Consider the following 26219-nt stretch of genomic DNA (forward strand, 5'->3'; position numbering starts at 1 on the left):
ATACTGAATGATTTTTACATAGATTCCCTCCAGTGTGGAAACAGGTCCACCGGTCCAACAAGTCCACACCGACCCTCTGAAGGGTATCCCACCAGACCCATTCCACCTCCACTATATTTACCCCAGACCAATGCACCTAACCTACACATCCATGAACACTATGGGCAATTTAGCTTGGCCAATTCACCTGACCTGCACATCTATGGACTGTGGGAGGAAACTGGAGCACCCAGAGGAAACCCACAAAGAAATGGGGAAAATGTGCAAACTCCACACAGAGGTTGGAATCAAACCCGGGTCCCTGGTGCTGTGAGGCAGCTGTGCTCACCACTGAGCCACTGTGCTGCCAAAATATGGTTAAATAAAATTATCTCATTGCCAGAGTGAATAGGACTGACGCAAGCAAGCTGATAGAAGACATGTTCGCTAGGGATTGCCAACTTTGGCTGAGTGCAGGATGAGGTTTCACCACATGACCTATCATTTCCAACCACCATCAAACTGCCATTTTAGGTTTCATTCCTTTTTGTTTCAATTTCTTTCATTTGTTAAATAAAAAAACAGTTTTTTTGTTGCCCCAATGTTTTTCTTCATGGGTTTTGCTCAGACATTAACCTTGACATTCATGAACATTCTGTGGCAATACTGGAGATCGCAAACAGCACCCTTGCAATTCTTTGACCCCCAACAATTTTGTGTAATCACTGCCAAATTGTGATCTTCAATGAACAATTGACATTTTCTTCATAGAAACCAGAATCATACAACCTACAATTGTGTAATGTCGCAACATGATTGGCCTCAAAAGACAAAGGAATTTCCTCTGTTTCATTAGATGACCAATGCTGTGTTTTATATGTTTTTAGGTCGCTTGTTTTATGTGACGGTGCATAGTTCCTGTTTTGGCTGAGGCTTGATTATTTTGTGAAATGGTCTTAAGTGACTCATTCTGCTCACTAATCCAAAATGTTAAGATTCTTTCTTTCAAATTTTAATTCATGCTTTTCCTTCAGGTTGCAAAGTGGCTTTTAAAAGCCTCCCCGGCAGTGTTAGTTCTTAGAAGTAATGCGAACAGTCAAGAAATTGTACCAAAATACATGATTTTCATCATTTAAAATTCTGTGTGACAAAGAACTGCAGGGTGGTCCCAACAGCAACTATTTCCATTCAAGTAGCACCTTTTGAAATAGTGAAATGTTCCAAGGGACTTCACAGAAGTAGAATTAGAAATCAAATTTGATACTAAGCCACAAGCAAAATGTTGATGCTGAGCCCACACAAAGAGATACTAGAACTAGTAATGTTGATCAAACAGATGGGTTGGAAGGAACACAGGTTCAAGAAGGATGTTCCAAATTTTGGGGCCACAGGCAACTGAAGGCTCAGCCACCAGTAGGGGAGCAAACAAAATCAAGAGATGAACAAAAGGCCATAATTAGTGGGTGCAGCGACAAAGCCCATAGAGGGAATTAAACTAGTGGAGGAGAATTTTACCTCAGTAAAACATTAATGAAACTATAAAAGGCACAAAAGCTAATTTAAAGGAAAAATACAAATAAATTAGTGTGAAATATCTAATTTAGTGAAATGTTTGTATTGTTTAAACTCTTACTTGGAAATTAGAAATTTAAATACTAAGAGAAAAATATTAAGTTTTCAGAAATGTTTTGTCAATTTATCGGGATCCAGTATAACAGATTCTAATCATCATATAGTAGTTACTGAGGATCACATAATGACATTTTTAAACACTGAAAATAATCATCTCAAAGCACACGACAAAAGTAATCTGTACTGCAGGTACGTAGCAACATGTTTTTTCATGAAAGGTACTAAATTTAAGCATGATGAATAGATTTTCCAGAATTATATGACTTGCATGAGGGAATACATCTTTGACTTACTGGATTTTTAAAAAATCTAAATGTTCAGATCTCAACTCAAAAGAGGAACCTCAACTGATGCAAAAATGGTTCAAGCTGGTGATGGAAAAGAATGCCTTGGTTCGCTATGAAGCTGAAATGATGATATTGTAAGTAGTCCATTTAACGCGTTAATGGAGAGAATTAGTGGAGTTCTTAATGCTAACTAAAGCAAGAAAAAATTACAATCAAGTAACTATGGGGGGACTTTTTAGAGCACACAGGAGCAGGAGCTACAGTGTGCCGGATGACTTACGTAGATAGGCATGAACTCTCAATAGCCTGATGACTGGTTAAGATGCAGATATAGGGACACATCTACTCTCACACTGGCCTCTACCATTCTAGACAATGTTTGATCATCTCCTTTGTGCCATTTTCCCACACCATCTCTATATTCCACCCTCGCTGAATGTCATTAGTGTCCAGAATCCTGTAGAGTTCTGACTTGAACTCTCTCAGTGATAGAACTTTTACAGTTCTTTGGATAGTAGAAAATTCCAAGGTTGACTACAATCTGAGTGAAATTTCTCATTATCTCAGTCTTAAATTCCTGCTCCTTATCCTGGTTCTACAGTCACCAGCCAAACTGTATCCACCCTTGAAGAATGTTGAAAGTTTCAATGGGATCATCTCTCATTCTTTTAAAGTCTAAAGAACACAGACCCCTTTTTCCTAGTTTTTCCTCATAAAACAATCCCAGGGATTAATCTGGCACACCTTAATTGCACTCTCTCTGTAACAAGCATAAGCTTCCTTAGATAAGGAGACCAAAACAATGCATAATACTCCAGGTTAGATCTCTCTAAGGCTATATACAGCTGCAGCAAGACATCTTTACTTCTGTACTTAAATCTCATTTACATGATGCCAACATACTGCTTGCCTTTCGATTTGCTTTCTGCTCTGTATGGTGGCTTTTTTGTGATTCCTAGAGAAGGCCATTGTGATAACACTATAAGGCCCAGGCTCAATGTCCTTGTGGAGTTCATTGAATGAGTTCCCTTGGTAACAGGCAATGGTCTGCCCAGCTGGAACTCATCATCTGAGCCCTTTATAATGCAGACTCATGGAGGATGTCATATCTGCCAACTTCTGCCCCTCTTTTGCTGTTATGTTCATGCCCGAGGGTCCTTGGAGAGGGAGCATGAGGTGTCCACCAATGCTCTTGATGCCTTTACAGAGGTGGGCATTGCGGAGGATATAGTGCTTTATTTCCCCATCCAACTTCATTTTGATAGAGTTCCTTTCTGCTCTTCCTATTCCCCCTTCACTCCTGAGGTTCACTTTGCCCATAATGGGCTTTGCTTGTAAATATTTAATTGGCGACTTGAGCGATTACTGGTAGTGATTAGTAGTTTCTAAAAATAAACAAACAAAGTCACAGTGATTTTGGTGGCAGGAAAGTCGCTCAGTTGTGTGCGATATCACTTTTGGGTACAGAAGAAAAATCTTTTAAAAAGCAGAACCAAGATAGGGCTCTTGTGGCACAATGGTAATGTCCATACCTCTGAGCTGGGATCCTTGGTACAGTGAAAAGTGTGGTTTTGCATACTATACAGGCAGATCGTACCATACAAAGTGGATCAGGGTACCACAACAGAATGCTCTTTGACGAAGATGGTCTCCTCTACATTGGGGAGACTGGGCGCCTCCTAGCAGAGCGCTTTAGGGAACATCTCCGAGACACCTGCACCAATCAACCACACCATCCTGTGGCCCAACATTTCAACTCCCCCTCCCACTCTGCCGAGGACATGGAGGTCCTGGGCCTCCTTCACCGCCGCTCCCTCACCACCAGATGCCTGGAGGAAGAACACCTCATCTTCCTCCTTGGAACACTTCAACCCCAGGGCATCAATGTGGACTTCAACAGTTTCCTCATTTCCCCTTCCCCCACCTCACCCCAGTTCCAAACTTCCAGCTCAGTACTGACCCCATGACTTGTCTTACCTGCCTATCTTCTTTTCCACCTATCCACTCCACCCTCCCCCTACCCCCAACCTATCACCTTCATCGTCTCCCCCACTCACCTATTGTACTCGATGCTACTTTCTCCTCAACCCCACCCTCCTCTCACTTATCTCCCATCCTTCAGACTCTTTGCCTGTATTCCTGATGAAGGGCTTTTGTCCAAAACATCGATTTTACTGCTCCTCGGATGCTGCCTGAACGTTGTGCTCTTCCAGCACCACTAATCCAGAACCAGGGATGAGTCAGTAGAACTGTATATCCTAAGCTGGCACTAGCCCATGTATGCCACAAATAGTGTTCAATAATAAATGATACATGTGTCCCCTACTATCCAAAAGCAGATCATTCTTACGAAACTGTTCAGAAGCCGAAATGGCATAAAGTGAAGAAGCAATTAACATTAGTTTATGTGGGAAAAATGTTTGAGTGTTCCTAGACCCAAAAGATAACCTACCAAATAACACACCAAACCTAAACTAACACTGACATATAGTAAAAGTAGGAATGATATAGTAAATACATAACCTATATAAAGTAGAAATAATGTATGTGCAGTGTAGTTTTACTGACCAGAATCAGGAAGACAGTGAGCACCTTGGAAGGCAGAGAGGTGGTAGTGGTGATGACTGTATGTTACGCTGAGTAGTTGGAGGTTGGAGTGGTGAGAGGTACAGAAGACTGGGGTGTAGGACAGAGATAAGAGGGTCATCTATTAACCCATCTGGGGAAGGCGCTTGGCGACACCAGTCTCACTGTGCGTGCTTTCGCCTTGAAGCGAAAATCCTCTTTTGGTTCGTGAAAAAGGTACCAGTGTAGGGCTTTCATAAAAGTGAATTGGCTAAAGCGAATGTTCGAAAAGCGGGGAATAACTGTACTCCCTTCCAGTCAGGCTTCCTGATTTATTACAGATTAGATCCTTGTAGACACCCGCACTTACCAATCTTTCACTGTGTAAGGAATATTCAGCCTTGTTTACTTTATATACCATTTGCCATGTTCTAACCCATTCATTTAGCTTGTCCAAGTCCTCTTGAAGCCTCCTTGCATCCTCCTCACAAGTTGAATCCTTACCCAACTTGTCATCTGCAAAATTTGGAAATATTACTATTTCCCACATCCAAATCATTTACATAGCTTATGAATAACTGTGGACCAGCACTGTTCCTGTGGTACCCCCATTTTATTAGGGACATAGATATCACCTCTCCATTTACAATATGGATATCACACTTTCCTTTAAGATGTAAATATCACGTTCCATTTAAGATTCAGAAATCACACATCATTCATGATACAAATGTCAACATTCTTTTTATGATATAATACGAAACATTCCTTTTGTGATACAGATATCAATCTTTCTTGTCCAGTATAGTTATGTTGTTTTTCTTCTGTATACCATTTATTTTGTAGTTTAGATATTAATTCCATTTGCAATGCAGTTTACACTTTACAACACAGGGGGCATTACCTCTCTGTTATAAGGGCTATCATCTCTCCATTGATGGTGGTGCAGTACTGTTGTGTGGGCAGAGAAGACTGATAGGAGTCTTTGATTTTACCAAAAAGAAAGAAAGAGCTTATCCTTATAAATCATCTGGTCCCTGAAACATCATTGGCCTCTCCAACTTGTCGAAAATACAGATTTAACCCCAGATTCAGTATTGGAAATACTTATTCAGTTCTCCTGTGCTCATTGCATCCTGGACTTTTGTCTGAGAATCATGCACACAGATTTGGGTAAATTCCTAGCTCTGTGTGAATATGATTCTTAAAATAATTGCTTGGATTTCTTGGGGATACTATATTAAGAATAGCAGTAGGTGTTGATGCCAGAAATAGTGAGGAGAATGCTGGGTGCAGAGGAGGGTTGAGTGAAAGGCTGGTGTCCAAAATTTTTTAAACAGAAGCATGAGCAAAAACTTCCATGATTCACTCAAATAAAAGCAAACTACTGCAGATACTGGAAAACTGAAATAAAAACAGAAAGTGCTGGAGAAGCTCAGCAGATCTGGCAGCATCTGTGGAGAGAGAAACAGAGTTAACATTTGGACTCAAACAATAACTTTATTTATCCCTACAGATCCCCACAATCCCTAATAGACCCATCACACACTACCCATTCCACATTCACGCCAACCCATGCCACCCTGTCCATTGTGCCCACTTTCCATAAATTCTCTATGCCATCCATGCCAACTTGTGCCCATGTACTCAGTCCCCCATTGCCCATTATAGCTTACATGCCAACTTCGTTCCAATTCACAACAATATATGACCTCATTGTCAATCCTTTGCCTTTCACCTGCCATGCTGACTCACCCAGTATTCACAAAGACAGGCCTCAGCATGTCATAGGGTAAAGAGATGAAGCTAGGCGGAGGTGAGTACTGCAGATGCTGGAGATTAGAGTCAAGATTAGAGAGGTGCTGAAAAAGCACAGCAGGTCAGGCAGCATATGAAGAGCAGGAAAAATTGCCATTTCGGGCAAAAGCCCTTCATCAGGCACTCTAATGGAGAGATGAAGCTCTTGAGCACAAAATTCTGAGGCAGGGATAATCCTTTTTTTAAGCTATGGAAGTGGTTGCCTTTTAAAGCAAGGTACTCCTACATCCTATAATGCGAAAGCTGGCAAGCTCAAATGCCAATTGGGAATGTAAGTAGTCACTTGGCAGGCTTGTCAGTCAGTCACTTAGTGGGACAACATATCCTGGTGTAGCTGATCCTGCTGGTGACACTGAATCAAAGGCTTCCAGCCAGTCTAAGGTGGTACCCCCATTTTATTAGAGACATAGATATCACCTCTCCATTTACAATATGGATATCACACTTTCCTTTACGATGTAAATATCACGTTCCATTTAAGATTCAGAAATCACACATCATTCATGATACAAATGTCAACATTCTTTTTATGATATAATACGAAACATTCCTTTTGTGATACAGATATCAATCTTTCTTGTCCAGTATAGTTATGGTGTTTTTCTTCTGTACCCTGAAAGGTACCCTTTCAGCCACCCGAGCAGTGGCGAGCACCAGGAATAGCAGGAAGGTCAGTGAGGTTTCGGAGGAGGGAATTAAGGGATGGAGTCAACAGCAATGTTCCCTCAAAGCTGCGACACAGCCACACAGCAATTCCAAGGTTCCATGTCTGCCCATGACCTCAGATGATCATGTAGCAGCTGGAGAAATTAGAGGGAATGTAGGTCCGTGGACAGGGGGTGCTGGAGATAAGGACAGATTTGATATTCAGTGCCCTTCCCCTCCCTCTCCCAATCCATGTCCAATACCTCATATTTGGGTGGATTGAGTTCCCCATACCCCAATCCAGCAGATACGCTACCTCGTTTCTATGGGTGGAAAGAGCCTGCTTTTCTCATCTGCCAGGAACACAGCATACTGGTGGCAAGATTTATTCTTAATTGTCATAAATTATTTATCACTTAAGGGCTTTCCTTGGCATTGGTTTAGAAGGTCACCCATGAACATTCCCATCCTGAGGTGACAGAAAGGGTATCACTTTGGTGCCAAATTGCCTAATTTTTTTTGCCTTTTCTGTCACCTTCCCCATCACTTCTAGAGAGAAAAAACTCCCAGCCTATGTGTCTATTGTTGGTCTTTGTTTATGTCATGATTTGGAGATGCCGGTGTTGGACTAGGATATACAAAGTTAAAAATCACACAACACCAGGTTATAGTCCAACAGGTTTAATTGGAAGCACTAGCTTTTGGAGCGTCACTCCTTCATCAGGTGGTTGTGGAGGACACAATTGTAAGGCACAGAATTTATAGCAAAAGTTTACAGTGTGATGTAACTGAAATTATACATTGAAAAATACCTTGATTGTTTGTTGAGTCTTTCATCTGTTCATATACCATGATAGTTTCACTTCTTTCATATGTAAATCACAAAACATTTTTATAAGAAGTCACATCTCAAGTTAACTGTAACAATTGGTGTTAGCCAGATAATATGTTGAAGGTTCTGGATTAGTGGTGCTGGAAGAGCACAGCAATTCAGGCAGCATCCAAGGAGCAGCAAAATCGACGTTTCGGGCAAAAGCCCTTCATCAGGAATAAAGGCAGAGATCCTGAAGCGTGGAGAGATACGCTAAAGGGGGTGGGGGTGGGGAGAAAGTAGCATAGAGAACAATAGGTGAGTGGGGAGGGGATGAAGGTGATAGGTCAGGGAGGAGAGGGTGGAGTGGATACGTGGAAAAGGAGATAGGCAGGTAGGACAAGTCCGGACAAGTCATGGGGACAGTTACTGAGCTGGAAGTTTGGAACTAGGGTGAGGTGGGGGAAGGGGAAATGAGGAAACTGTTGAAGTCCACATTGATGCCCTGGGGTTGAAGTGTCCCGAGGCGGAAGATTAGGCATACTTCCTCCAGGCGTCTGGTGGTGAGGGAGCGGCGGTGAAGGAGGCCCAGGACCTCCATGTCCTCGGCAGAGTGGGAGGGGGAGTTGAAATGTTGGGCCACGGGGTGGTGTGGTTGATTGGTGCAGGTGTCCCAGAGATGTTTCCTAAAGCGCTCTGCTAGGAGGCGCCCAGTCTCCCCAATGTAGAGGAGACCGCATCGGGAGCAACGGATACAATAAATGATATTGGTGGATGTGCAGGTAAAACTTTGATGGATGTGGAAGGCTCCTTTAGGGCCTTGGATAGAGGTGAGGGAGGAGGTGTGGGCGCAGGTTTTACAATTCCTGCAGTGGCAGGGGAAGGTGCCAGGATGGGAGGGTGGGTTCTAGGGGGGCGTGGACCTGACCAGGTAGTCATGGAGGGAACGGTCTTTGCGGAAGGCAGAAAGGGGTGGGGAGGGAAATATATCCCTGGTCGTGGGGTCTTTTTGGAGGTGACGGAAATGTTGGCTGTTGATTTGGTTTATGTGAAGGTTGGTAGGGTGGAAGGTGAGCACCAGGAGTGTTCTGTCCTTGTTACGGTTGGAGGGGTGGGGTCTGAGGGCGGAGGTGCAGGATGTGGACAAGATGCGTTGGAGGGCATCTTTAACCACGTGGGAAGGGAAATTGCGGTCTCTAAAGAAGGAGGCCATCTGGTGTGTTCTGTGGTGGAACTGGTCTTCCTGGGAGCAGATACGGCGGAGGCGGAGGAATTGGGAATATGGAATGGCATTTTTGCAAGAGGTAGGGTGGGAAGAGGTGTAATCCAGATAGCTGTGGGAATCGGTGGGTTTGTAAAAAATGTCAGTGTCAAGTCGGTCGTCGTTAATGGAGATGGAGAGGTCCAGGAAGGGGAGGGAGGTGTCAGAGATGGTCCAGGTAAATTTAAGGTCAGGGTGGAATGTGTTGGTAAAGTTGATGAATTGCTCAACCTCCTCGCGGGAGCATGAGGTGGCGCCAATGCAGTCATCAATGCAGCGGAGGAAGAGGTGGGGAATGGTGCCGGTGTAATTACAGAAGATCAACTGTTCTACATAGCCAACAAAGAGACAGGCATAGCTGGGGCCCATACATGTGCCCATGGCTACCCCTTTGGTCTGGAGGAATTGGGAGGATTCAAAGGAGAAATTGTTAAGCGTGAGGACCAGTTCGGCCAAACGAATGAGAGTGTCGGTGGAAGAGTACTGTTGGGGATGTCTGGAGAGGAAAAAAACGGAGGGCTTGGAGGCCCTGGGCATGGCGGATGGAGGTGTAGAGGGATTGGATATCCATGGTGAAGATGAGGCGTTGGGGGCCGGGGAAACGGAAGTCTTGGAGGAGGTGGAGGGTGTGGGTGGTGTCTCGAACGTATGTGGGGAGTTCCTGGACTAGCGGGGATAGGACAGTGTCAAGGTAGGTAGAGATGAGTTCAGTGGGGCAGGAGCATGCTGAGACAATGGGTCATCCAGGGTGGTCAGGCTTGTGGATCTTGGGAAGGAGGTAGAACCGGGCAGTGCGGGGTTCCCGACTATGAGGTTGGAAGCTGTGGGTGGGAGATCTCCTGAGGTGATGGGGTTCTGTATGGTCTGGGAGATGATGGTTTGGTGATGGGCGGTGGGGTCATGGTTGAGGGGCAGTAGTGTCCTCGAGTTGGTGTTTGGCTTCAGTGGTGTAGAGGTCAGTGCGCCAGACTACCACTGTGCCCCTTTATCCACTGGCTTGATGGTGAGGTTTGGATTGGAGCAGAGGGATTGGAGGGCTGCGCATTGTGAGGGTGAGAGGTTGGAGTGGGGGAGGGGGGTAGACAGATTGAGGTTGTTAATGTCCCGGCGGCAGTTGGAAATGAAGAGGTCGAGGGCAGGTAATAGGCCAGCGCGGGGTGTCCAGGTGGATGCAGTGTGTTGGAGGTGGGCGAAGGGGTCCTCGGGAGGTGGGCAGGAATCCTGATTATGAAAGGTGTTAGCCCCCTGTGTTCTCTGTCTGTGCCATAATGTTTAGATTGATTCTAATCTAAAAAGTGAGAATACAGAGTCTTACATGAATTCATGAAGTTTTTGAGCAAAGTACAATGTAACTCTTCAAGTATAAATTCACCCCACAAATGTATATGTATATGTGTGCGTGCATGTGTGTGTGTCTGTCTGTCTGGGGTGGGGGGTTGTGAGTGTGAGAGTGTATATGTGTGTAGCTGAAAATGTGTTGCTGGAAAAGCGCAGCAGGTTAGGCAGCATCTAAGGAACAGGAGATTCGACGTTTCGGGCATAAGCCCTTCTTCAGGAATGTATATGTGAGTGTAGAGTGTCTAAGTCTGTGAGGGGGTGCATGTGTGAGTGTGGGAGTGTGTGTGTCTGTACACACACTCCTACAGGCACACACACTCCTACAGACACACATGCACCCCCTCACAGACTTAGACACTCTACACTCACATACACGCGTATACACTCTCTCTCACACTCACAACGCCGCACCACAGACAGACAGACACACACACACACACACACACATATACATATACATTTTGTGGGGTGAATTTGCACTTGCAGAATTACATTGTATTTTGCTCAAAAACTGCATGAATTCATGTAAGACTCTGTTAACTCACTTTTTAGATTAGAATCAATCTAAACATTATGGCACAGACAGGGAACACAGGGGGCTAACACCTTCAACATATTTTCTGGCTAACACCAATTGTTACAGTTAACCTGAGAATGTAACTTTTTTTTAAGAGGTTTGTGATTTACTTATGAAAGAAGTGAAACTACCATGGTATTCGAACAGAAGAAAGACTCAACAAACAATCAAGGTATTTTTCAATGTATAATTTCAGTTACATCACATTGTAAACTTTTGCTATAAATTCTGTGCCTTACAATTGTGTCCTCCACAACCACCTGATGAAGGAGCGACACTCCGAAAGCTAGTGCTTCCAATTAAACCTCTTGGACTGTAACCTGGTGTTGTGTGATTTTTAACTTTGTTTATGTCACCATTTTTGAGGTTGGCCATGGAACGTGATTGGATTATTCCACATTATAGGCAAGGCACTGCAGTGGTTTACCAATGTCTTCTGTAGCATGGCTGACCAAGAAATTCTGTCACCTTTCCCACCTACATCAGGTACAGTGGAAGGACTTACAGACTGATAATAAACCCACTTGCCCAAGTTACAAATGCCATAGTCAACAAATCCTAGAGTGGAATACAAAATTAGAGTTTCCGGTTCAGGGTCACTTCACATAAGACCTCTGCGTTTTGGATTTCACTATATTGAAAAAAACGCTCCTTTTTAAAAATGCATTTACTGCAAATACATTCCTATACTACATAAAGCCTGAGCATAACAAACATTTCATTAAAGTGCACAATCTTTATACCAAAAAGTGTTGGAATTCATTCCCCATTTCAGAGAGTCCACAACATTTGTAGTTGTCATCAAGATGTGAAAAAATAGGCCTCCTATTGTGATAATGAATGATTGTGGAATCAGTTATGTAACAGTAATCCAGTAATAAAAAGACTTCATACTTATGGCAATAGAGTGAAACTGCTAGCAATTCTATTTAACACTCCCGATATATTTATTTAAAGGGCAGTACATTTAAATATTTTGACAAATTAATTTGACAGTCATGTTAACATGTCCATAAGACTATACAACATTGGACCAGAAGTAGGCAATTCAGCCTATTGAGAATACTCTGCTATTCTACAGTAACGAATTTAAGGAAGAAATTCATCCTCATTTGTCTTCATTGAATGACCCTTTATTCTGAGATAATGCCCTTTGGTCCTCTCCTCTCCTGCAAGGTAAAACCATCTTTCAACATCCACCCTTGTCATGTCCTCTAAGAATCCTGTGGATTGCAATAGGGTTGCCTCTCATTCTTCTAAATTCTAATGAGTACAGATCCAACCTACTCAATCTCTCTTAAGACAATCCCTCCATACCTAGTATCAGCCTAGTGAACTTTCTCTGCACTACCTCCAAAGCCTGTATACCTTCCCTTAGATAAGGGACCCAAAACTTTTCACAGTGTTCCAGACATGGTCTGACTAGTGCCTTTTTTCGATTTAGCAAGACTTCCTTACATATATATTTCATTTTCTTTGAAATACTGGCCAAAACTCCTATTACCTGCTGAACTTGGATGCTAGCTTTTTATGTTTCATGGATGAGGACTCCCAAATCTCAGTTCTGTAGCTTCCTGCTATCTTTGTCTGTTATTTTTAAAATATATTTTTATTGATTCATTTTCCATTTAAATGACATTCAGCAGTTCTTCCTGCGTAAAGACATGCCTTCACGTTTCCTGATATTATATTCCATCTTCCAAGGATTTTCCCACTCTCATAACTGTCTTTATCTCTCTGAAGACTCTGTGTCATCCTCACCACTTGGCCTACTCACCAAATTTAGTGTCATCCATACATTTGGTGATAGTACATGCACATTCCTCATCTAATACATTGTAAATAATTGCTGTCTTCGCACTGATCTATGTGGCACTCTACTAGTCACAGGTTTCCATTCTGAAAATGCCTCCTTTCTCCTATTAGTTAGCCAATCTTCTATCCATGCAAATATACTACCCCCAACACCATGGCTTCTTATCTTCTTAAATTGACTAATGTGTGGTACATTAGCAAACACCTTTTTGGAAATCCAGATGTGTTATATTCACTACCTACTCTTTATCTATCCAGCTTGTTACTTCGTTAAATAATTCTCATCAGTCGGTCAGGCATGACTTCCCCTTGTGAAGCTATGTTGACTCTGCTTTATGTGTTTCAAAATGTTCTGCCATTACATCCTTCATAATAGCTTTTAAAATTTTCCTATGACAGAAGTTATGCTAACAGCCTGATAATTTCCTGTTTTTTTGGCTCGTCTTTTTAACTAAAGGTGACATATTTAGTTTTCCACTCCTCTAGGACTACCCCAAATCTAACAATTCCTGGAAGATTACTACCAGTGCATCCACACTCTCTGTAGTGACTTCCTTTAATATGCTAAGATGCCTCCCACCAGGTCCAGGGCACATGGTTTGAGGGGCTGAACGGCCTACTCCTGTTCCTATGTTTAACTCCATTAATTCCCCTCATTGTTTCTCTGGTGATGGTTATCTTCTTGACACTTTTGTCAGGTCCTTTCGACAGTTGCTGAAGAAACTTTTCAGGATTTATTTTGACAGGTTTGTTTGAGCTTGCCAAGTGCAATTTTACACACATTCATATCTGTTTTTCATAATTCCAAAGGGAACTTGACCTCCTCAGAGGATACATAATGTCCCCAAAGATGTTGTGGGGACAGATCCAAAGGGTAGCTTTTGTCTCCATGGGAGTATCCAAAGAAATGTACAAAGTTCAGATCTGTTTTTACCAGGTCTACACTGTACATTTTGGGTTTCACACATTCTGGAGTCATCAAAATCTGACCCTGAGTGAGGGCAGGTGGAGATTTAAATGGCTAGATGCCCCTACAAACCATGTGTGTGTAAATCACGGATCTTCCCTATTCCTGCCCCTATGAAAAGGGGAAGTGACACGAGGATCTTTGTCATGTGGAAAACCCAGGTCTGTCTGTCTGATTCCAATGTCCCAGCAATTGCAGTCGCTGAACCATCCATCCTATCGCAACTGTGCCAGCTCTTTGCAGGGGTAACTCACTTCATCCCAACCCCCACCCTTTCCGATAGCCTGCATCTATTTTTTTATACTTCTGGCACTTATCCAATTCCCTCCTGAAAGCCCTGATTGTATCTGCCTCCATGAGCTACAGGATCTGTAAACCATGTGAGAAAGTTAATTGATGAGTACAGAATTCCCAGATTGGCAGCATTCCCAACTTCTCCCTTTGTGTCTCTCTCCAGTGCTCGCGAATTGGAACTGGAAGATCAGCAGAGCCGCTTGGAGCAGCTGCTTCATGATCGGATGGCAGTTGACGGTGAGCATTATAGCTTATGATGGGTCTTAATTAAATTACTCAGATCTTGGCGCTGGGAGGATAATTGCAAATTACCCAGCAACAAGCTGCCATGTTTCTCCTGCCAGGGTTTAATTAAAACAGGGGCTTTTAGCAATCTGTGTAATCACCATTGGTCTTCAAAGGAGTTAATTCAAACATGAACAGAAACACAACCGTGGCACAGCAGCCCTGCACAAGCAACATCTGAGTACCACCCTGAGTGTTCACTCCCTGCACTACTGGCCCATGATTATTGGTAACCAGCATTGTGTCAGGTTAGACAGCTGTGCATGTGAAACTGGAGTGGTTAGTATAGAATAACACAGAGAATGCACTGTTCAGAAAACAAAGACTATCTGAATAATGAGATCAATGCCAATGTTTACATTGCACAAAGACCCCCTTCCATTTTGCCTCATCTAACCCTATCAACATGTCCTTCTCTTCCTTGCTCTCTCATGTGTTCATCCCGCTTCCCCTTAAATTCATTTTGACATGTAGTTCGACTATTTCTTGTGGGAGTGAATTCCACATTCTACCATTCGATAAGGAAAATTTTCTTGAATTCCCTATTGGACTGAGATTAGGTGAAAATGAGGACTGCAGATGCTGGAAACCCGAGTCTGGATTAGAGTGGTGCTGGAAAAGCACAACAGGTCAGGCAGCATCCAAGGAGCAGGAAAATCGACGTTTCGGGCAACAGCCTTTCATCAGGAATAGATCCTCTAATCCAGACTATGGTCTGAGATTATCTACTGCAAGTCCTAGGCAAGGAAACAATTAAGACCAATGGGGGTGAGACATCCACCTGCTGTTGGGTTGTGCTCAAGTAATTTTGTTTTTGCTTTCGTCTTTCATGGGACATGGGTGTCACAGTTGCCTTCCCTCATTGTCCTTGAACTAAATGGTTTGATGGGCCATTTCAGAGGACACTTAAAGGTCAGCCACATTACTATGGGTTTAGACTCATACATATGTCAGACTAGATCAGGATGGCAGATTTCCTCCTTTAATGGACATTTCTGGCTCATGTTTACAACAAATAATGATACTTATCATAACATCAGGCAGCAATTGTGGAGAGAAAGCAGAGTTAATGTTTCAGATCCAGTGACCCTTCTGGTAGCTAGGAAAAGGTTAGTATATATGCTGAAGATGGGTGGGAGAGTTTAAGAGTACACAACAGGTGGAGATAGAGCTCTGAGGGGCAGAGATATAGTTAGACAGACAAAGGGAAATCCAAGATGGCGGTGGTCTGAGTGGTCTGCTGTGCTGGGCTCTGAGCCATATTCCCTGGTAAAGTGCCCCCTTACCAAACCCCTGCCCCGTTAACCACCCCTAAGAGAAAAATCGATAATATAAAGCTACTGAAGATCTGGAGCTGCTAAAATTGTGGTCTGACAGCTCTAAGATCAGGATGAAGGTGAATAAAAGGGGAGAAAGGAGTACGGCAAGCTGGGCACTCACTACTGTGTCCGGGGTGGCTGCAGCCATTGCTCAAACTCCTCGGGTGGTTCCTTTGGATTTAATTCGGAGTTTGTCAAACTCTGAGAAAAGATTGAAGCAGTGACGGAGCCAATATCTGCCATGTTGAAAAGGCATGAGCTGGAGATTCAAACACTGGACCGGAGTAGAAGCAGTGGAGCAGAGGACCGCGGCATTGGAAACCATTCTGGAGGTCTCAAGAGGAAGGATCTGAACACTGGAAGACCAGGTTCGGGTGCTTCAGGAACAAGTGGACGATCTAGAAAACAAAAGTAGAAGGAAAAGCTTACAGCTCGTGGGTCTCCTGAAGCGCAAAGAAGGTGACAACCTTGTTGGTTTCCTGGAGAAGTGGCTCCCAAAGTTCCTGGGGCTGGAGTTGGAGTCAGGCGTGGTGAGTGTGGAATGGGCCTGATGGATCGCAAAGAGTAGGTCCAGACTGGATGTGCACCCCTGCACGGTCCTAGTGTGACTCCAGCATCATAAAGGAAAACGGTTAGTGATTGAAGCAGCAAGAAGACTAGGAAGAGATTCACAGGATTTAACATACAAAGGCTCAAGAATAATGTTTTTTCAAGACTTCTTAGTAGCCATAGTTAATAAGAGAAAGGCATTTGATGAAGTTAAGAGAAAATTAAGGGACCTGAACATTCAATATTCCTTGAGGTACCCGAGTGTTGTGTTTCGCTCACGGAAGAATGGTATATAATTTTGATTCAGCAGAAAAGGCAAAGGGCTTTGTGAACTCTTTGAAATGAAGGACTTGGGTTGGGAGTGGTGGGTGGGGGAAGGAGCACCATTACGGACAATGGTACGATTTTTCCTTACTTTTTCTTCCCCTCTTTTTCTCCTCTCTACCCTTTTTATAGTTATCGGTTTTATAGCTTTTGTACTGCCTTGGTGTAAAACCTGATTTATTCATCATTTTGGTCGGTTGGTTATTGTCTGAGGATTTGTTTTTGCTACTGTTCTTTTTTTTGGATTGGGGTAGCTATACCTGTGGTTAAGATGTGGAAAAGAGGTGTGGAGGGGGAGGGTGGGCGTCCATTGTTAACTCTCAGAATATAAACAACATGTTCTTTTTATCTGTGCATTGCATGGGACTAGGGCGTGGCCTCAGCTGGAAGGATGTAGTAAGGATTGGGAGGATTGCCCCCTATGGGCAAGGGGGTAGATCTCTAGTCAATTGGGGCTTATTTAGGTGTATGTTTACGTTAAATGTAGTGGTTACTTTTTTAGTTGTAGTAGTTTTTATAGAAGTAGTTTTTGGACTTTATAGAGTTAATTTCTTCACTTGCCGCACCTCAGGTAAGCTTCCTCCTCTTGGGAAACCACGGACTGCTCTGGATGACCACGGCTAGTGATTAGTTCAGGTGGTGCACCTGGAACGTAAAAGAGAGTCATTCCTCCATTAAAAGAAAGAAGGTGCTGTCGGGCCTTAGGAAAGAAAGGGTTGATATTGCCCTGCTGCAGGAGATGCATTTAACTGATAAGGAACATGTGAAACTGCAGCAGGGGGGTTATGACAGGGTATTCTTCTCCTCCTTTAGCTCCAAGAGTAGAGGAGTGGCTATACTGGTAAGAACAAACCTCCCATTTCAGGTAACTGAGCAAATTAAGGACAAACATGGACAGTTCGTCATGCTTAAAGCTCTAATGCATTGAGAAGAATATGGTGTCCTGAATGTTTATTGTGCCCCGGCACACCTTCTTAAATTTCTAATTGATGCAGTTGCTAAATTAATGAATCTTGGGGTGCATCGCACAATCACAGAAGGTGATTTTAACCACCAATTGGATCCCAGGGTAGACAGGATGCCAAGGGGCTCGGCAGGCACACCCACACAATCTAGACAGTTGGTGGACTTGTGTGAGGAGTTGGGATTAGTGGATGTGTGGAGGCATCTCCACCTGAATGGAAGAGACTTTACTTTCTATTCCAACCCACAGAAGTGGCACATGTGACTTGACATGTTCCTTATGCCGTCAGCTTGTTTGGACAGAACATTGGCTTGCAAAATTGGGAATATAACTATCTCGGACCATGCAGCAGTGTATTTAGATGTTAAAATCAAGGGTGGCAGAATACATGCACGGTGCTGGCGTATGGAGACCCATTCCTGTTCAGGGATAGCAAATTTGTTGAGTACATTACAAGAGAGTTCAGGGCCTTCTGAGATATCAACTCGGTTCGGCCAGTAATCTGGCAACACTTTGGGAGGCCACTTAGGCATATTTACGAGGCCTGATCATTTCTTATTCAACAAGTAGAAGGAGGCAGAGGGAGAAGCAGCAACAGATGCTGGAGACCCGGGTGAAGGTAGCTGAGGAGGTTTATTATAATAGGCCTTTATTGGTCAAGTTGCACCGGGTCACAGCTCTCTGGGCTGCTCTCACACACAGCTGGCAAAGAAAGAGGTCTCCTTTGCTAAACAAAGATTGTTTGAATTTGGAGATATACCAGGTAGATATCTGGCATATCTGGCTAGAAAGAAAAATGCTTCTCAATCCATTATGTCTGTTAGAAAGAAGGCTGGCACAGTTACCCGTGAGTTGAAGAAGATCAATGTTAGGTTTTGGGAATACTTTGCCAAGTTATACTAGTCGGAGGCGGCGAAGACGGTACAGTGAGAATGCAGTCCTTTTTAGAGAACCCGGATCTCCCATATAAATGCAGAGCAGGTCTCCCTGTTAAATGTGCTCATGACAATACAAGAGATGCAGGAAGCAATAAAGCATCTCCAGGGTGGCAAAGCACCGGGGCCAGATGGATTCCCGAGTGCATTTTATAAGAAATTCATGAATGTGTTGGTGGAGCCGCTTTTGGGGATTCATATATGCAGGACTGTCTTCTGCCCTCACTTAGGGAGGCTAATATCGCCCTCATTTTAAAGAAGGGGAAAGACCCCGAAGAATGTGTCTTAGACAGACCGATTTTGTTGTTGAATGTAGACTTTAAAATTCTGTCAAAGGTGCTGACCCTGAGGTTGGAAAAGGTGTTTCCCTATATTATGAAAGAAGATCAGACGGGTTTTATCAAGGGCCATAGCTCCTCCAACAAGAGATATCAAATAAGCGCCCTGTTAACATATGTGGGTGCCTGGGTACGGGAGGGATTCGGAGTCGATTTGGCTTGACATTGAAGCCTCGCAGTTGAGATGTCCCCTAGTTAATCTATTATTCATGGATAAGATTAAATCTGTGATCGAGCAGTGTAAGAGCCCAATCAATTTAAATACGGTGAACGCTTGGAGGATAATGAAGCAAGACGAGAGCAATTGGCCTAATACATCGCTGTTTACCCCAGTGGCGGGAGCTCAAGGATTTAAACCTGGGGCAATGGACTCTGGCTTTAAGCTATGGGAGAATAAGGGAATCTCTTGTTTGGGAGATTTATTTGAGGGGAGGTCTTAATGTCATTTAGCCAACTAAGTCAGAACTATGGATTGTCTAATAGGGACCTTTTCCGGTACTTTCAGATAAGGGATTATATACTGAGGAAGACCACGCTCCTGGCTCAGCCTTACAAGTCAGACATGGAGAAAAGAGTGACCGGTGAACAGGCACTCTTTCAGTTAGTACTTTAAATCACTTACAGAAAGGATGTGCCTGAGGAAATGTGGAGCGTCTCTGTAGGATTTGGAATCAGAAATTTGGCGAGGATATTTCACTGGAAACACAGGAAGATATATGGGAAAATGTAAAGAAAATCTCAATATGTAACAAAGTGCAGGCCAGGCAATTGAAGATTTTACACAGGGCTCATATGGCGCCAGAGAGGCTAGCTAAGTTCAAGAGAGGAGCATCTTCAGTGTGTCCCAAATGTAAAATTAGTACACGCACTCTTACACACTGCTTTTGGTCATGTTGCAAGATCCAGAGATACTGGAGTGCCATAGTAAGGGAGCTGAAGGAAATCCTGGGAATTGAAGTCAAAGTGGACCTGGTATTTCTACTTCTGCGGTTGCCAAATTTGCCCTCGCTGGGAGAACATGGGAAGGGACTGTGCAACATTCTCACCCACTGTGTGAGAAAGAACATTTTAATGAATTGGATGTTGGAAAATCCCCAGGTCTTATGGCTGATATCCCCCAAGACTACCTCACAAATATGGTGCACCACAAAACGGAGCAGTTTTTCCAGAGGTGATGACCCTTTCTAAATTATATCGATGCAGTCTTATCGGCAATATTAATGAGAGCCAGGATATAGCCATGGGAATCAGTTTGGGTGCCTGTGGGGCCCTGGGAGGGGGAAGCTGGGAAAAAAAAGGGTAAATGACTAGTGCTCCCAGGGGTTGGAGCTCGAATGGAGGCGTGGTGAGTGAACTAGAATAAAGTAATGTGATATAATTTAATTTAAATTAATTTGAATTCAGCTTAATTTAATTTTTATCTAATTTGATTGTAGTTTAGTTTAAGTTAAGTAGATATGTTTGTTCTGGTAGAATAGTAGGTAGTTTAAAATTAATAGTATTGTGATATGACGTTATTGTACTACCTCTATCTTTTTGTATTTTGGTTCTTTTTTATAATATAACTGCTGTGTAAAAGGTTTGAAAAAGTTTTTAATAAAAATATTTTTAAAGCAAAAACAGACAAAGAGATGGTTGATGGTAAGCCAGGGAAGGAGAAAAGCTGTTAATGACCAATGAGGAGGTGAAAATATGTCGGTTCAGCTGAAAGCAGCCCAGGTCATGGACAGGGCCTGGGGTCTGAGGGTGACTAAAGGATGTGGAAGGATGTGTTCAAGCTCTCATTATTGTTGAACTCGATATTGAGTCCTGAAGGTTCCCCAAGTGGAAAGTGAGATGCTGTTCCTCTAGCTTGTGCTCAGCTTCACTGGAGCATTGTGGTAAGCTGAAGATAGAGATGTTGGCCAAGGAACATGGCAGTGTGTTGAAGTGGCAGGCAACCAGAAGTGTTATTTCGGCAGATGGAACATAGGCGTTCCACAAATGGTCACCCATTCTGTGTTTCTTCTCTCAGTGTAGAGCAGAGCACAGCGTATGTCTTCAGCATATATACCAACCTTTTCCTAGCTACCATCAGTTTTGAAGAAGAGTTGCTGGACCTGAAATGTTAACTCTGCTTTCTCTCAACAAATGGTGCCAGACCTGCTGAGTTTCTCCAGCAATTTCTGTTTTTGTTTAAGATTTCCAGCATCTACGGTTCTTTGTTTTACTCCAATGATGGTAATGGTGACTATGACAATTAACACTGAACTTATATTCCACATATCATATTTACAATGCTGGGATTTGAACTCTGATGAAGGGCTTATACCTAAAACATTGATTCTGCTGGTCCTCAGATGCTGCCTGACCTGCTGTGCTTTTCCAGCACTACACATTGTGTCTCTGATCTCCAGCATTCGCAATGCTCACTTTCTCCTTTGAACCCATGGTCCAAGAGCATTAAGCTGGGAACCTCTGGATTACCAGTGCAGTTAAATTAGCATTATATCACTATTTCCCACACCCCACCTGCTTTTTGCAGTATTTGTTCTGGTCTTCAGTGGCACAGCACTCAAAAGTAGCAACAGGAAACTCTTACAAAATGCTCTCAAGGATGGAGATTGTTTAACTCAGCTGCCAACTTTAGAGCCATTCAGAAAACTCAGAACATATTTCACGCCTTCTTCTGGTGGGAACTAACAGAATCAAACTGTCCAGAATTCTCCAGCTCCTCTCGATGTTCCCAAAGTGCTTTCCCTGCAGAACAGTATGGCAGGAGAATTGCCCAGGGTGGAATCCATAAAAATCCCTGCTCCGCAGCAATTGGAAACATGCCTTTCCAACCATCCTGGCTGGAATACTGTATACCTTTCACTGCCCCCATCACCAAACTAGAATTAACATCTTGTTCTCTGAAACAACGGCAGAACCACAGAAATGTTACAGTACAGAAGGTGACCATTTGACCCATTGTGCCTACACCCGTTCTATTATCTTCTGCCAATCTCCTGCCTTTTCCCCATAACCCTGCACACCATTACTATCCACAAAAAGATTGTGCTTTGGCAGTGTTTATGAACCATGGGCTTTTTGGGTGCCACCACTGGGATTTGTATACAACCAAGATTAGAGTGGTGCTGGAAAAGTATACAAACAGGTCATTCAGTCCTCCAAATCAATTCTACCATTCAGTCAGACCATGGTTGATCTATATCTTAGTTCCACTTACCCACCTATGCTCCATATCTTTCAGTACTCTTAGGCAACAAAAAAAATCTACCAACCTTTGCTGTGAAATCTTCAAATAAATCCTCTCATAGTCACAGGCTTTCTGTGACAAAGTGCTTCCCGAATTTACCCCAAATGACCCAGTTCAATTTTTAACATAATCTTGCCTTCTTCTGGATTTCCCTCACCAATGGAACGTTTCTCTAGATCTAGCCTACAATTTTTAAACACCTCAATCAGATCAAACTTCAACTTTCCAAGCCAAGAAAATGCAAGTCTATGAAATGCTTTTGGCTCTGGTATTATTCTGGTAAATCTGCGCAGTACCAGTTTCAAGGCCAATATATTGTTCCTTGGCTGTGGTGACCAGACCTGAACATAGCTACTTCAGACTGTGGACTAACCAAAGTCATAGAGTCATAGAGATGTACAGCAGATCCTTCAGTCCAGCTCGTCCATGCTGACCTGATATCCCAAACCATTCTAGTCGCACCTGCCTGCAACCGGCCCATATCCCTCCAAACCCTTCCTTTGATAAACACATCCTGATGCCTTTTAAATGTTGCAATTGTACCAGCCTCCACCACTTGCTCTGGCAACACATTCCATACACGCACCACTGTCTGCGTGAAAATGTTGCCCTTAGGTCCCTTTTATATCTTTCCCCTCTCACCCTAAACCTATGCCCTCTAGTTCTGGACTCTCCTACCCCAGGAAAAGACTTTGCCTATTTACCCTATCCATACCCCTCATGATTTTATAAACTTCTATAAGGTCACCCCTCAACCTCCAACATCCAGGGAAAACAGACCTAGTCTATTCAACCTCTCCCTATAGCTCAAATTCTCCAAACCTGGCAACATCCTTGTAAATACGTTCTGAACCCTTTCAAGTTTCACAACATCCTTCTGATAGGAAGGAGACCAGAATTGCACGCAATATTCCAACAGTGGCCTAACCAATGTCCTGTACAGCCACAACATGACCTTCCAACTCCTGTAGTCAATACTGTGACCGATTAAGGAAAGCATACCAAACGCCTTCTTCATTATCTTGTTGACCTGTGACTCTACTTTCAAGGAGCTATGAACCTGCACTCCAAGGTCTCTTTGTTCAGCAACACTCCAGAGGACCTTACCATTAAGTGTATAAGCCCTGCTAAGATTTTCTGTCCCAAAATGCAGCACCTCGCATTTATCTGAATTAAATTCTATCTGCCACTTCTCAACCCATTCGCTCATATGATCAAGATCTCATTGTAATCCGAGGTAACCCTCTTTGCTGTCCACTACACCTCCAACTTTGGTGTCATTTGCAAGTTTTGTTTAACTGTGACGTAATTTCCATCCTTTTAATATTCCAGTCACCTTACAATGAAGGCCAGCATTTCATTATTCTCTTTACAATAACTTGTAAAAGTTATTTCCTGGTTTGAGGAAGTTAACACTTGTTCGCTTTCCCAATTTTATCATTTCTACACAGAATCCAAGAAGACGGAGAAGGAGATTGCCGAGGAGAAACAGATTCTGAATGAAATGATGGATGTGATCAAACAGAGAGACAAACTGGTCTTTCTGCTGGAAGAGCAGAGACTCCAAGAGAAGGAAGAGAATCGAGATTTAGAAAGTTGGTTGGTGGCCAAGGGCTATAAATTCAACTGGTCATGAATGAATTGGCTACCAGACTCAGCAATAGATTCAATGGTTTACAAATGGACAGTCTATACAAGAACTCTTCACTGGAGTGGAGAAGACACTAATGAATGGAGAGTCCAATTTTTATCCAAATTGAATTGGATAGGATTCACTGCCTACTCTTCATCAAATCCAGATTGTTCTCACCTCTCAATTAGAAATTACTGATTACAGAAAGGCCTGGTTATGTCCTAGCTGGAAAATTGTGTCCAATTCTGGATTTCACACTTTTGCAAGGACATGAAGACTTTGAAGAGGGGATGCAGAGGAGTGTTATTTGAATAATACCAGGGATATGGACAGCCTGGAGAAACAGAGATAGTTCTGAGAGCAGATAAATTTGTGGGGAGATATAATACAAGTGTTTGGGACTTTTCAATAAAGTAATCAAGGAAAAAATCTTTTTACTGCCATTGCACACTGATGTAAACTAATTACCAAAAGAACCAGTGGGAAAAAATAAGACTTTCTTTAATGCAGTGAGTTGTTGTGATCTGGAATTTGCTGCCTGTAAGGATGGAGGAAGTAGATTCAATTGAAACTTTCAAAGGGAATTTGTAAAGTACCATACCTGCAAAGGAGAAGAAAAATTCAGAGCTATCAGAAACCACAGAGTGAGAGTGGGACTGATGAGAAAAACCTTTTCAAGGAGCTGGCAGAAACATAATGGACCAAGTAGTTTCCTTCTTTTCCATATGGTTTGATGATGTTAATGGAGCTCAGTGAAAATTGATCTCGTTAATCATTAAGCAGTATCTGTCTGACAGAAATACTCAGATAATTGCGTTATCTCCAGGCACTAGCCTTCCTGCATCAATTTGGAGTGGTCCAATGTCTACTTTTGCCTTTCGTTTGTTTCTTATGTATTGAAAGGAACGTTTACTATCATTTCTAATATTACTGGCTAGCCTACCTTCATTTTTGATCCTGTCCTTCCATATTTCTCTTTTTGTTATCCTCTGTTTGTTTTTGTAGTCTTCCCAATCTTCTGATTTCCCAGTGCCCTTGGCCACTTTATAGGCTCTCTCTTTGTCTTTGATATATTTCCTGACTTCCGTTGTCAGCCATGGCTATATAATTTCCCACCAGATAATCTTTCTTTTCTTTGGGATGAACCTTTGTACTATGTCCTCAATTACACCCAGAAACTCCTGCCATTGTTGCTCTACTTAGACCAGTGAAATCCAGTGGATGTTATCTATCTTGACTTCCAAAAGGCCTTTGGTAAGATGCCTCACAGGAGCTGCTGAGTAAGATGAGGGTCCATGGTGTTTGAGGTGAGCCACTGGCATGGATTGAGGATTGGCTGTCTGACAGAAGGAAGAGAGTTGGGATAAAAGGTTCTTTTCGAAATGGCAGCCAGTGACAAGTGGTGTCCCGCAGGGTTCAGTGTTGGGGCCACAGCTGTTCACTTTATATATTAATGATCTGGACGAGGGGACTGGGGTCATTCAGGCGAAGTTTGCCAATAATATGAAGTTAGGTGGACAGGCAGGTAGTTCTGACATGGTGGTGAGACTACAGAAAGACTTAGACAGTTTAGGAGAGTGGTCCAGGAAATGGCTGATGAAATTCAACATGAGCAAATGCAAGGTCTTGTACTTTGGAAAAAAGAATACAGGCATGGACTATTTTATAAACAGTGAGAAGATTCATAAAGCCGAAGTACAAAGGAATCTGGGGGTGCTAGTCCAGGATTCTCTAAAGGTTAGCTTACAGGTTGAGTCTGTGATTAAGAAAGCAAATGTAATGTTGTCATTTATCTCAAGAGGGTTGGAATATAAAAGCAGTGGTGTGCTTCTGAGACTTTACAAAGCTCTAGTTAGGCCCCATTTAAAATACTGTGTCCAATTTTAGGCCCCACACCTCAGGAAGGTCATACTGGCACTGGAGCGTGTCCAGCGGAGATTCACATGGATGATCCCTGGAATGGTAGGCCGAACATGCAATGAATGGCTGAAGATCCTGGGATTGTATTCGTTAGTGTTTAGAAGGTTGAGGGGAGATCTAATAGAAACTTACAAGATAATGCATGGCTTAGAAAGGGTGGACACCGAGAAATTATTTCCATCAGGCAGGGATACTAGGACTCGTGGGCACAGCCTTAGAATTAGAGGGGGTCAGTTCAGAATGGAAATGAGGAGACATTACTTCAGCCAGAGAGTGGTGGGCCTGTGAAATTCATTGCCATGGAGCGCAGTGGAGGCTGGGAGGTTAAATGTCTTCAAGGCAGAGATTGATGAATTCTTAATCTCACAAGGAATTAAGGGATACGGAGAGAGTGCGGGTAAGTGGAGTTGAAGTGCCCATCAGCCATGATTAAATGGCGGAGTGGACTCGATGGGCTGAATGGCCTTACTTCCACTTCTATGTCTTATGGTCTTATAGTCTAACAGGTTTATGTGGAAGCACTACTTTCGGAGCACTGCTCTTTCATCAGCTGGTTATGGAGTATAAGATAGTAAGACATTTGATGAAGGAACAGCGCTCCGAAAGCTAGTGCTTCCACATAAACCTGTTGAACCATAACCTGGTGTTGTGTGATTTTTAACTTAGTACACCCCAGTCCAACACCAACTCCTCCAATCATTTATTTTTCCTGTCTTTTCCAG

At 43.1% G+C, this 26219-nt stretch overlaps 1 protein-coding gene across 12 annotated transcripts in view; it reads left to right on the forward strand.

Moving 5' to 3' along the window:
• LOC140493717 (F-actin-monooxygenase MICAL2-like) overlaps positions 1-24570 on the forward strand; it is a 281189-nt gene extending 256619 nt beyond the window's left edge. For 5 of the 12 annotated variants that reach the window (XM_072592483.1, XM_072592480.1, XM_072592484.1 and 2 more), the window contains 3 exons: positions 1933-2032; positions 14153-14226; positions 23396-24570. In XM_072592483.1, coding sequence (XP_072448584.1) covers positions 1933-2032; positions 14153-14226; positions 23396-23580 — 359 coding nt within the window. In that variant the 3' untranslated portion in view covers positions 23581-24570. The remainder of the gene's footprint in view (positions 1-1932; positions 2033-14152; positions 14227-23395) is intronic. The other 7 variants (XM_072592486.1, XM_072592488.1, XM_072592479.1 and 4 more) reach the window with 6 other exon arrangements.
• The last annotated feature ends 1649 nt before the right edge of the window (positions 24571-26219 follow it).

This window comes from Chiloscyllium punctatum, chromosome 22 (genome assembly GCF_047496795.1).
Source record: "Chiloscyllium punctatum isolate Juve2018m chromosome 22, sChiPun1.3, whole genome shotgun sequence".
NCBI classification, from domain to species: domain Eukaryota; kingdom Metazoa; phylum Chordata; class Chondrichthyes; order Orectolobiformes; family Hemiscylliidae; genus Chiloscyllium; species Chiloscyllium punctatum.